The 13,167-nt window shown below is 44.5% G+C and overlaps 1 protein-coding gene across 1 annotated transcript in view; it reads left to right on the plus strand.

Moving 5' to 3' along the window:
* The window catches only part of FSTL4 (follistatin-like 4), a 435,284-nt gene that overhangs the window by 397,045 nt on the left and 25,072 nt on the right, over nucleotides 1–13,167 (plus strand). The window contains exons 9-11 of the mRNA XM_010844523.1: nucleotides 7,930–8,091; nucleotides 8,470–8,604; nucleotides 9,518–9,544. Coding sequence (XP_010842825.1) covers nucleotides 7,930–8,091; nucleotides 8,470–8,604; nucleotides 9,518–9,544 — 324 coding nt within the window. The remainder of the gene's footprint in view (nucleotides 1–7,929; nucleotides 8,092–8,469; nucleotides 8,605–9,517; nucleotides 9,545–13,167) is intronic.

The raw sequence follows: 13,167 nt of genomic DNA on the forward strand, positions 1-13,167 counted from the left end.
CCCCTGCCATCTCTCCCTTTCCCTCTTCCTCTCCCCCCCCCCATTAGCTATTGTAATTCTTGAAATACTTCGTGATACCTGGTATGAAAAAAATGCCACACCATGACATGTTTTTCAAAATTTCTTCCACTATTCTTGCACATTCTTTCTTCTAGCTAAATTTGAGAATTGTTTTGTCAAGACCCCACCAATCGATTTTAACTGGAATTAGATTAAACGTTTGGCATAATTTGTGTCCTAACAACAGTAAGCCTTCCTACCCAAGACCATGTCTCTCTAGTTTTTCAAGTCTTTTTTCAATGTCTTCAAGGAGATGTTATAATTTCCTTCTTTTCAGTCTGCTGTGTTTTCTGTCTCATCACTGCTAGTACATAAGTTTCTCTGTTTGGGTGCTGGCCCCTTTACAATACTCACTTTTAACCCAGAGGGATGGTATGGGGAGGGAGGTGGGAGGGGGGTTCAGGATGGGGAACACGTGTACATCTGTGGCGGATGCATGTTGATGTATGGCAAAACCAATACAATATTGTAAAGTAAAAAAAATAATAATAAAATTATTTTTTAAAAGAAAAAAAATAAATAAAACCTTTCATTTTTGGTTCATTATCTGGACCATATCCAAACAAAGAATCATTTTTCTCCATCTCTTTAATATTTGTTCCTTCCCATTTCTTGCCTTCTGTTGACAATAACACCCACCAAATGTTGGCAGTCTGGTATTACCTCCTTTCCTCTTTTGTTTTTTCCCCACTTCATATTTTACCATTCTGAAAAGAATGGTGCCATTCTTTCATTTTATAGAGATATTCTTCATTGTTGGAAGAAAATGTTATTCTGTTCATATTTTATTGAGGTTTTTTTCCCCGCAAGAAATGGATTTTGAGTTTTTTTTTAAATGCCTTTTAGTGTCTAGCAAGATTATCAAATGGTGTTTCTTTTTTGACTGCCTTTGACTTGGATATGATTAATTACAGAGTTCCTAATAGTCATTGAAGCACATTATATTTGGTCCCAGCATGTTCTTTTAATTCCATGCTAGATTTGATTTGCTAATATTTTTATGTGTGTATTTGGTTTTTTGTGTTTTTAATTGAATTTTTATTTTGGTTTTGGAGTATAATTGATTTACAGTGCTGTATTAGTTTCAGGTGTCCAGCTAAGTGATTTACTTAGACATATACTCATTCTTTTTCAGATTCTTTCCCCCTATAGGTTATTACAGAATATTCAGTAAAGTTCCATGTCCTATACAGTAAGTCCCTGTTGATTATCTGTTTTATACATGGTATGGTATGCATGCTAAGTCACTAAAATGGTGTCCAACTCTTTGCAACCCTACGGACCATAGCCAGCCAGCCTCCTCTGTCCAAGGGATTCTCCAGGCAAGAATACTGGAGTGGGTCGCCACGCCCTCCTCCGGGGGATTTTTCCCACCCAGGAATTGAACCCTTGCTTCTTTTATCCCCAGCATTGGCAGGCAGGTTCCTTATAACTAATGCCACCTGGAAAAGTGAAAGTGTTAGTCACTTAGTTGTGTCCAGCTCTTTGCAAATCCACGGACTGTAGCCCACCAGGCTCTTCTGTCCATGGGATTCTCCAGGCAAGAATACTGGAGTGGGTTGCCATTCCCTTCTCCAGGGGAGCTTGCCGACCCAGGGATCAAACCCAGGTCTCCTGCATTACAAACAGATTCTTTATGGTCAGAGCCACTGGGAAGCCCATTTTATTTATGTGCTCAGTCGCTCAGTTGTGACTGACTCTTTGCGACACCATGAACTATAGCCCACCAGGCTCCTCTGTCCATGGAATTTTCTAGGCAAGAATACTGGAGTGGATTGCCATATGTGTGTGTCAATCCAAAACTCCTAATTTATTCCTCTCCTTCACATTCCCCCCCCTGGCAAGCATAAGTCTGCTTTTGAAGTCTGTGGGTGCCAATAAGTTCATTTGTATCATTTTTCCCGCATATAAGTGATATCATATGACATTTCTCTTTGACTACTTCTCCTATCTCTAGGTCCATCAATATCTTTTATTTTTACCTTGTATGGGAATATAGTTAGTTAATAGTGTTAGGTTTGTTAGTTTCAGGTTTACAGCAAAGTGATTCAGTTATATGTGTATCTATTCTTTTTCAAAAAATTTTCCCATTTAGGTTATTACAGAATATTGAGCAGAATTCCATGTGTTATATAGTAGGTCATTTTTTAGTAGGTCCTATTTTAAATATAATAGGGTATATAGGTCTATCTCAAACTCTCAACTTATTCGTCCCCACAACCTTTCCATTTTGTTAACCATATGTTTATTTTCTAAGTCTGTGAGTCTGTTTCTATTTTGCAAATAAGTTCATTTGTATCATTTTTATAGATTCCGAATATCAGTGGTATCATATGATATTTACCTTTCTCTTTCTGACTTACTTCACCAAGTAAGATAATCTCTGTGTCCATCCATGTTGCAGCAAATGACATTATTTCATTCTTTATAATGGCTTATAAATTATACCACATATTCTTCATCTGTCAATAGACATTTAAGTTGCTTCCATGTCTTGGCTATTGTAAACAGCACTGCAATGAACTTTGGGGTGAATGTATCCCTTTGAATCATGGTTTTCTCCAGATATACGCCCAGGAGTGGGACTGCTGGATCTGATGGCAAATCTTTAGGGATGTTTTCAGCTATTATCTCTTCAAATACTTTCTCAGGTTCACTGTCTCTCTCTTCTCCTTCTGGTACCCTGTAATGTGAATGTTGGTGCATTTCATTTTTTCTCTCTGGCATCAGCTGTGCCAAGTGTCTTTCTTAGGGCATTTAATGTTGCCCCAGAGGTCTCTTTTAGACTGTCCTCATTTCTTTTCTCTCTTTTTTCTTTACTCTTTTCCATGACAGTGATTTCCACCATTTTGTCTTTCAGCTCACTTATCCATTTTTCTGCCTCATTTACTCTGCTATTGATCTCTTCTAGTGTATTTTTCTTTCCAGTTATTGTATTTTTCATCTCTTTGTGTTTGTTCTTTACTTCCTCTAGGTCTTTGTTAAACATTTCTTGTGTCATCTTAGTCTGTGCCTCCATTCTGTTTCTGAGATCTTGGATCATCTTTACTATCATCACTCTGAATTCTTTTCCAGGTAGATTGCCTATCTGCATTTCACTTAATTGTTCTTCATGGTTTTTATCTTGTTCTTTTGTCTGGAACAAATTTCTCTGCTGTCTCATTTTACCTTTTTGTGTCTGTAGTCTCCTTTCCACAGGTTGCAGGATCTTTTGCTTCTGATGCCTGCCCTCTGGTGGGTCAGGTTGGCCCGGGGGCTGCGCAGGCTTCCTGGTGAGGGGGCTGATGCTGCCTAGTAGTGGATGGTGCTGTGTCTCGTCTCTAGTGGGCAGGGTCATGTCAAGGCATGTGTTTAGAGGTGACTGTAAGCTCAGTGCAACTTTAGGCAGCCTGTCTGATGATGGGTGGTGCTGTGTTCCCACTCTGCTGGTTGTTCGGCTTGAGGTGTCCCAGCAATGGAGCCTGCAGGCTGTTGGGTTGGCCAGGTCTCATTGCCAAAATGGTGACCTCCAGGAGAGCTCACACTGATCAGTATTGTCTGGACCCTCCGCCATCAGTATCCTTGCCCCCACAGAGAGCCACAGCACCCCTGCCTCCCCATGAGACCCTCCAATACATGGAGGTATGTCTAGCCCAGCTCCTATGGAGTCACTGCTTTGTGCTGGGTCCTAGTGCATGTGAAATCTTGTGTGCACCCTCCAAGAGTACAGTCTCTGTTTTTCCCAGTCCCGTGGAGTTTTTCCCAGTCCTACACTGTTTTTCCCAGTCCTACACTCAATCCCCACTAGCCTTCAAAGCCCAGTGCTCCGGGGGATCCTCCTCCCAGAGCTAGACCCTCAGGCTGGGAAGCCTGACTGGGGCTCAGAGCTCTCACTCATGCAGCACAGCCTCTGTGATACAATTATTTTCTAGTTTGTGGGTCACCCACCTGGCAGGTATGGGATTTGATGATATCACAAAAGCTCCCCTTCTAGCAGCTCCTTATGGCTTCTTCTTTGTCTTTGGATGTAAAATATCTTTTTTGGTAGGTCCCAGTCTTTTTTTTTTTTTCCCCAACGGTAGTTCAGCAATTAGTTGTGATTTTGGTGTTTTTGTGAGAGGAGGTGTGTGCAAGTCCTTCTATTCCACCATCTTGTCTGGAATCCTGATTTGCTAATATTTTACTTGGAATTTGGGTAAATCTAGTGCTGAGTGAGTTAGGTCTGTAGTGATCTATATTGTACTCTCTTTGGCAGGTTTTCGTGTCCAGGTTATACCAGCTCCAGGATAAAATTTGGTACATCTTCTCTGTGGTATGCTCTAGGAATTAGCCATTCCTAAAAGGAACTTCCTTATGAAATTAGTCAGGGTGCTTCCCTATGAAACTAATCAGTAGTGCTTTTTTAAAAACAGCTTTATAGAGGTACAATTTATATATAGATGTTTAATATATACAAATTCATGACTTTGGACATGTACACGCATATGATACTACCACCACAATCAAGGTAACAGACATACCCATCACCTCCACAAGTTTCCTAGAGTCCCTTTGTGTTTCTTGTTTGTTTGTTTTGTGGTGAGAACACATAACATGAGATATACCCTCTTAATGGATGTTTAACTGCACAATATAACATGCTGATTATAGGCCCTTATTGTATAACAGATCTCTACAATCTATTCATTGAATAACTGGAAAAAAGTGTTTTTAATAAATATTTTCTTCTTGATTCCATGTCAATACTTTAAAGTTTCCTTTTAAGTGATTCATCTCATTGAGATTTTGATGTTTATTACCTATAATTGAACATAGTATTTCCATACTTTTAAACCTACTCTGTGTTCTTTCTTTATTTATTTATTTAGTAACCAGCCTTGCCAGAAGTTTGGCTATTTTATTGATTTTCATGAAAAGCCAGGCTTCAGATTTATCAGTTCCTCTCTTTTTTGGCAAGTTTATTCATTCCTTTCTAATTCTATTTATGTTGATTCTTCCTTGTGGTTGCTTGGCAGGCTTATATAAATAAATAGTGATCTAGCAGGAACCAAGGTTATTCACTCCAGGTCCTGGCCTCCCACATTCTAGAATCCAGGGTACTCTACCTCCTTATCCAACTCCCCACCAGTCTGGTGCTCCTAGAGCCCCCAACCCTATCTCTGAGCCTCTTGAGCAAAACCCTACTAACTTTTCCACTTGAACCCCATTCCTCCCTTTACAAAATTCAGGTTATAAGAAGGTTTCCTAGATAAATTACTGTTTCTTTGCTCTTTGAACCAAGGGGAGTCAGAGAAGGGAGATCCATTTCTGTGTTCTTTTTTTTTTTTTTAAACTTTACAATATTGTATTAGTTTTGCCAAATATCGAAATGAATCCGCCACAGGTATACCTGTGTTCCCCATCCTGAACCCTCCTCCCTCCTCCCTCCCCGTACCCTCCCTCAGGGTCGTCCCAGTGCACCAGCCCCAAGCATCCAGTATCGTGCATTGAACCTGGACTGGTGACTCGTTTCGTACATATTATACATGTTTCAATGCCATTCTCCCAAATCTCCCCACCCTCTCCCTCTCCCACAGAGTCCATAAGACTGATCTATATATCAGTGTCTCTTTTGCTGTCTTGTACACAGGGTTATTGTTACCATCTTTCTAAATTCCATATATATGCGTTAGTATACTATATTGATGTTTTTCTTTCTGGCTTACTTCACTCTGTATAATGGGTTCCAGTTTCATCCATCTCATTAGAACTGATTCAAATGTATTCTTTTTAATGGCTGAGTAATACTCCATTGTGTATATGTACCATAGCTTTCTTATCCATTCATCTGCTCATGGACATCTAGGTTGCTACCATGTCCTGGCTATTATAAACAGTGCTGCGATGAACATTGGGGTACACGTGTCTCTTTCCCTTCTGGTTTCCTCAGTGTGTATGCCCAGCAGTGGGATTGCTGGATCATAAGGCAGTTCTATTTCCAGTTTTTTAAGGAATCTCCACACTGTTCTCCATAGTGGCTGTACTAGTTTGCATTCCCAGCAACAGTGTAAGAGAGTTCCCTTTTCTCCACACCCTCTCCAGCATTTATTGCTTGTAGACTTTTGGATCGCAGCCATTCTGACTGGCGTGAAATGGTACCTCATAGTGGTTTTGATTTGCATTTCCCTGATAATGAGTGATGTTGAGCATCTTTTCATGTGTTTGTTAGCCATCTGTATGTCTTCTTTGGAGAAATGTCTATTTAGTTCTTTGGCCCTGTGTTCTCAGCAGCCCTCCAGGTACACCTTAGCTAGAGCCCCATTTACGTCCTCCATCCCCAGTGGCCTGACCTGTGACAAGGACCTTCTCCCACCTCCTGGGACTCTTCCCTTAGAACTGCAGACAAAGAGAAACCACGAAAATGACTCAGACTTTATTGTTGTTTGGTCTCTGTGGTTAGCACCTCCCAGCTGATATTATGCAGACAGCTCTGGTCACTCTGAAGGTGGGTTTGTGTCCTTTGCTAGCTATCCATTTGGCTTTATCCTCGGCCTCTTACTTTGCCCCAACAGTCAACCAGAGGAAAGACTTGAAACTCAAACTAAGTTGATCAGATTATTACCAGCTTCCTGAAGAGCTACAGCATCCATTTCTCACAATGAGGGGATAGAATGTTTCTTTTGTCCTCAGCCCATCCAAGCACAGATCACTAGAAATTTTCAGGTTCTAGGATCAGCTTTATCACTTCCTTCTATATGCACGTCAATTTGTTCTACCTCTAGTCCTAGAGGAAATCTCTCTCCTAACATACTGGATCACTTTCTTTTATCAGACAATGTGCTCAATCACTTCAGTCTTGTCCGACTCTTGGTGACCCCATGGGCTGTAGCCTACCAGGCTGCTTTGTCCATGGAATTCTCCAGGCAAGAATACTGGAGTGGCTTGCCTTTAGGAGTGTCCAAAGAACTCTGGAAAAATGTTGTTGCTCACTTTAGGAGGAATCCTCCCATCTTTCCAAAAGACATATGATGTGGTTTTTATTGTTGCTTAGTTTCATATCCATGCCATTACATGAGTCCTCACAAAGTCTTTTTGGAAGTATATAGAGTAAAATATATGAATAAGTAAGATCCAACAATTCCACTGAAAATGGTAATTATTTTATTTCCTGGGCCTAGAGCTCAGGGTAGGAGGGAAGACCCTCAGACAACCCTTACTTCTTCCTGCCCTATAGACAGCCCATGTCGGAAAGGCCAGGGGGGGAGAGTGCTGACATCCTGCCCAGCCCTGCTCATCTGATGAGTAGGCCTGGTCATATCCCCAGTCCCAAACTTGACTGCCAGGGCCCACAGCTGAGTCAAGAACAAACAAGGGGGGATATGCCTTGTACCCATGTTCCAGGGGATGAGAAGTGGAGAAATAAAATGACCCACTGGAAAATCAATGGGCTTCCCTAGAGCAGTGATGTAATTAGTAGCCCTGCCAGTCAGTGCCCATAAGTGCTTTGTGAAGCACTTCCTGCAAGAAATTAAGTACCTGTCCAATAGCTTTCCGATAACAGAAATAATATATCTGAATTTTATTCATTCAGAAATAAATTTTGGCGGTTGTTGCTCTTTATGTGTAGCAGCTGAACAGCCTTAAATATTTGGATGCCTTTCTGATCTTATTTAGAATAATGATGAGCGCCATGAATTACAGAGTACAAAGCCTGACATGTTTATTGCCTACAATCCATTTTATAGCCCTTTCTTTTAGAGCCTGAGTTGCTGCAGAGTGTTTGCAAACTAGTTACAAAGAGAACTCCAGAGTTGCCTCCCGGTTCAGCCCTCTGGGCAGAGTCTCAGTGTGGGACCACAGGCCCGAGGCAGGTGAAGACCTGTTCTCACCAGCACTAACTCTCGCCCACAGTGCCACCCGTTATCCGCGTCTATCCAGAGACCCAGGCACAGGAGCCGGGGGTGGCAGCAAGCCTGAGATGTCACGCAGAGGGCATTCCTATGCCCAGAATCACTTGGCTAAAAAATGGCATGGATGTCTCAACCCAGATGTCAAAACAGCTCTCCCTTTTAGGTAAGAGCCCCCCTTGATGTCTTTGTGCCATTAATGCCATCAAGTTCAAGCTGACACTCTCTCTAGGAATGGGAATAAGAGGAGTGATTTGTTTCTAAGTCAGACACGGGGAGCAACAAATGTCTCTCCCGCTTTTCCTGCTCTGTGGTCTCACACAGATCTCTCTGAGCACAATGAGGAGATGCTGTCAGCTAGGTCCCAGGTCACCTGCAGTTCAGCTCCGCTGTTCCAGCCCTTCCTGGGTATATATCAGGGTACTGACGGCCCTTAGCCCTGCTGAGGGGCTGTACTTTTAACCTCAATACTCTCAATAGGAGAGAGAAAGGCAGGGGGAGGTCCCAGCTGAGCAGGCCACCCTGCGCTCTGTTCTTTCTGCAGCCAATGGGAGCGAGCTCCACATCGGCAGTGTTCGGTATGAAGACACGGGGGCATATACCTGCATTGCCAAAAATGAAGTGGGTGTGGATGAAGATATTTCCTCCCTCTTCATTGAAGACTCAGCTAGAAAGACCCGTGAGTCCACTTTTGCCTTTGAGCTCCTTACTGAGCTGGTTGGGAGACACTGGGTTGCAGGGGCCATAGCCACCAAGCATGAACCCCTGGTAAACGTTATGTCCTTCCATGTATCCTGGGACAGAGGATGGTCAGAGGTGAGAAAACTTTGCCTGTAAACCTAGACAACTCTGCAAACACAGGCAGGGAAAGTCTCTGGACAGCAGACAGAGCCCAAGGCCACAAGGAAGGCCTCATAGCCTATCCCCAGTTCTGCCTCCTGCTTGCTCTGTCCTTCATCCACAAAATTGCCCCTACTAATTACCCACCAGCAGCTGCTGCCCTCCCATAGCCCAGGAACTGGCCTGCACACTCACCCACGCATGCTTTTACGCCAGGGATTGTTGCCTACTTGGGGTGCTAAGCAGGCTCTTCCTCATAGCCACTGCTCCCCAGTAGGCTCTACAGGAGTAATTTCATGGACATGGGTGTTAGATATGGTCTCTTTCCCGTGATCAAAGACCCTTAGCTGAGTCTTTATCATCAAGGGAGAAAATCAAAAAAAATATTGCAGATGATCTTCCTAAGGAAAATCCTAGCAGAAAACCAGCATGCTCCTGGAAGTAGTCCAGGAGGTCTGGGGGATGTTGCTTGCTGTTTATCATCCACAGAAGAGAGAATCCCATTAGCTTCTGTGATCCTGGGACCTGATTCATTGGAAACCAAAAGGGTCCTGAGCCCTGGAAGCATTTGTCTCTGCCCAGCATCCCCCCTCAGTGTTGTGGGGGGTGATGAGTGGTACAGAGTCCATACATGATGAACTAGATACTAGTGTGTTCTTGAACTGAATCACTACAATGTTCTGACGTTGCTTTTTCTTTTGTTTTCTTCCCCCAATCATGTACCTGCTTTCTTCATTTCTCTGATGCTGCAGTTGCGAACATTCTATGGCGAGAAGAAGGTACCAAGCTTATTTGTTCTGTATTGTGCCTGTAATCACATGTGTTCATGGCTCCATAACATGCCATCTTTCCATGCACCACCAATAGTTCTTTTAAACATCAAGCAATCCCTACAAGTGGGGTCCACAGGCCAGATCAGAGGGGAAGTCCACATCAAACTCGAGTGGCACACTTGAGTTTAAACTTGGTTTAAACCTACTAGTGTCTTTAATAGGCTTCCCAGGTGGCACAGTGGTAAAGAATTCACCTGCCAGTGCAGGAGACATAAGAGACGTGGATTCAAGTCCTGGGTTGGGAAGATCCCCTGGAGTAGAAAATGGCAACCCACTCCAGTATTCTCGCCTGGAGAAATCCATGGACAGAGGAGCTTATGGGCTACAGTCCATGGTGTCACAGAGTCAGACGTGACTGAGCATGCACAAGCACAGATGTCTTTAATGGACGTTAGACTATTCGACTTTTTAGAACAAAAGTTTCCATTTAAAGCTATTTTCAAACCTCCACTGAAGCAGACTTCTTGGCAGGGATCCTGGTCAGAACTGAGCCTTAAAATATTTTCTAGTAACTGATGTTGGTGTTGGGGTTTAGTGTTACTTTGAGAAAATGCTAAAGAAAAAAGCTACCATCATGTCTGTAAATATACATTTGCATGTATCTTTCTAAATGAATAGGTTTTTTAAACCTATGTGTATCTACCCAACAATCTTTAGATATTAGGCCAGGCCATACAAAACTGCCATTTGGGGGGAATTGCCTGACAGTCCAGTGGTTAGGACTCCAAGCGTCTACTGCTGGGGGCCCAGGTTCAATCCCTGGTCAGGGAACTAAGATCCCACAAGCCACATGGCCAAAGAAAGCAAAAAACAAAATTGCCATTTTTGTATATCAAAAGTGGTCTAATAATATGGCTCAAAAATAGCAAGCATATGTGGGCACTGGGTTAAAGAGCCTGAGTCACTGTGTTGGATGCGTTTGCAATGGACCCCCAACTCTCCCTCTGAACCCCTCCACCAAAGACTCCAAATCACCTGAGGTACCTTGTCCTCTAGCTTGGTGGACAGAGGAGAGGACGAGCACCAGCAGAAGGCACCGTGAGATCCAGGGTTAAGCACTAATTCTCCGTTTTTGAAAACCAGCACATTTCCTCATGTTTCTTCTTAAGAACGTCACAGGCTGTTACCTGCCATCTAGCATGCGCATGCATACAAGCACTCAGAGTAATTTCCTGACTGTCAGGCACTAATGCTCACACAGTCTGGGAGCAAAACAAAGGCAGAGCCTGGAAAATGAGGGATTGTTGCCAGTAGGTTTTAGGAATCCTCAGAAGGAAAGTCATAGCAACAGTTGCTAATCAGGGACAGCGGTCCCTTGACACTGCCTCAACCTGGCTTCTAGGCCACCGCGCACACAGAGAGCTTTGGCTCTGTTTCGTTAAAAAGTGCTTCCTAAGGGGTGTTTACAAGTCTCAAAAGTGGAGAACTGCAGAGAGCGCAGGAGCCCCTGCAAAGTGTTAAATGCAGCTCTGGCAGCCCAAAGGCCAAATTAAGAGCCACAGCTGCCTCAGAGCTTAGGGCTGGCTGATATTGGACAACCCAGCAGTGAACAGACTCCATCACACCTGGACAGCTGTCTGCCCACGCCCTTCCCTGCTCATACTCAAGGACCCGAAGTTGGAGAATACAGGAGCAAAAGCAGAGAGGTTGGCAGGGCTCTCCCATCTCTGAATAGGAGCAGTGACATGATGGACTCCCAATAGCAGAGAATGTTCCCCTGTGCCCCTTGGTCAAGCTCACCACAGACAGAACCTTGGGGTCTGACTCGTGAGGCCAGCTCTCTTGTGAAGTCAGTTACTTGTGGAGCAAGGCCTTGTTGAGCTTCACGTTGCACTGTCCACTGTGGCAAGGCTCAGTGCTCAGCCTGCAGCACAGCTGCAAGCCCCACGTGGGCTCTACAAAGTCTTCAGTCTCATGTTGGTTCTTCCAGCCACTGATTTTCTAAGAACCTTGGGAGCCTGTTGTGGGGTTTGTGGTTGTTTTGCAGGGACGACCTCCTCTGGCCCCTAAGTTTGAGCAAGAGGAGCTTGCCAAATGACAGTGTATAAAAGAGAAAGTCTTGCTGGGGACAAGATAGATTGGGGTCACAGCAAATGTGTGCTCCCTACCCCGCTCCATACACTTGCCACTGTGTGGGAGGCACAGGCCCATTTTGTCTGGGTCTTGGGAGAGGCTGCCCAGCACCCAGGATTTCCGCTGGGACCTATGCAGAGTGCGCCCAGGCGTTCCCAGCTTCCAAGAGGCTGGAGTCTAGCTGTTTATAGTGGCAGGAGCCCTCAACTCAGCACAGAACTAGAGGCAGGTGAGGCTGTGTTGTGGAGTCAGGGGCCCCTGCCCACACTGGGAGCCATGGGCACTGGTGAAAGTGACCAACAGAGCCACTGAAAGTAGGCAGAACAGGATTCCCATTTGCCTGTTTTATCATTTTCTCACTCACTAAAAACTTACTCCATTAGTCAATTAAGTCAGTACACTGGTTTTATTAGCATGCTAGGAAAGAATTTTTCACATAGGTAATTCTCTTAGAATTCCTAGTAATCTTTTCAATGTGTTACCTTCGAAAGCAATGAAGGGAGAGAGGAAGGGGTGTGGGGGAGGAAGAGGGAGAACTCTAGACCTTACCCATCCCTGTGCCATGCTGACCTTGTATGGAGAGCAGGGCGAGGGGACAGAGCCCAGGTGCAGGTTCCAGGTCTGTTACAAGGGCCTGTGGCCTCAACCAAGCCCCTCTTCATCTTGGGCCTGTTTTTTGTTTTTTGTCTTTAAAATAAGGAGGCTGAACTAGCTGGTCCCCAAGGCCCCTTCTTTGCTGATCTAAGGAAATTTCTCCCCAGATAGCCATGGCCCTGGGCTAGGATGAGGTAGGGGGCAGGCAGCTGGCCTGACCCAGCTGTGGGCTCTGTTACCTGGCATGGGGCTGCCGCAGGGAAACTGGTAAGGCAGAGGTTGGAGCAAACTGTCTTGAAGGAAATGTTCACTGGCACAGAGGCCAGGTTTGGACAAAGAAATACCAACCCCAGCATTCTTAGGCCCCCGTGTTCCAAGTGGCAGCACTGTACATAAATGTGTTTAAAAAAAAAAAAAACTTTGTTTTTTTGGCATCATCTGATCCATTCTGATTTGCCTAGTTGACAAGGACCAAGGGAGACTTTGCCTTTCAGGACGTGTATGCATTCAGTTGCTCAGTCTTGTCTGACTCTTTCTGGCCCCATGGACTGCAGCCTGCCAGGCTGCTAGGCCCATGGAGTTTTCCAGGCAAGAATACTGAAGTAGGTTGCCATGCCCTCCTCCAGGGCATCTTCCCAGCCCAGGGATCCCAACCCAGGTCTCCCGCATTACAGGTGGATTCTTTACTAGCTGAGCCACCAGGGAAGTCCGAGAATACTGGACTGGGTAGACTTTCCCTTCTCCAGGGGATCTTTCTGACCCAGGAATCGAACCAGGGTCTCCTGCATTGCAGGCGGATTCTTTTCCAGCTGAGCTACCAGGGAAGCCCTTAGGAAAGGTCAAATGTATGTCACAGCCAGAGCTGTCCTTTATTTGAAAACTTGTGTTGACGGCCAGCTGTG

Source organism: Bison bison, unplaced genomic scaffold, assembly GCF_000754665.1.
Source record: "Bison bison bison isolate TAMUID 2011002044 unplaced genomic scaffold, Bison_UMD1.0 scf7180017864203, whole genome shotgun sequence".
Lineage (NCBI taxonomy): Eukaryota > Metazoa > Chordata > Mammalia > Artiodactyla > Bovidae > Bison > Bison bison.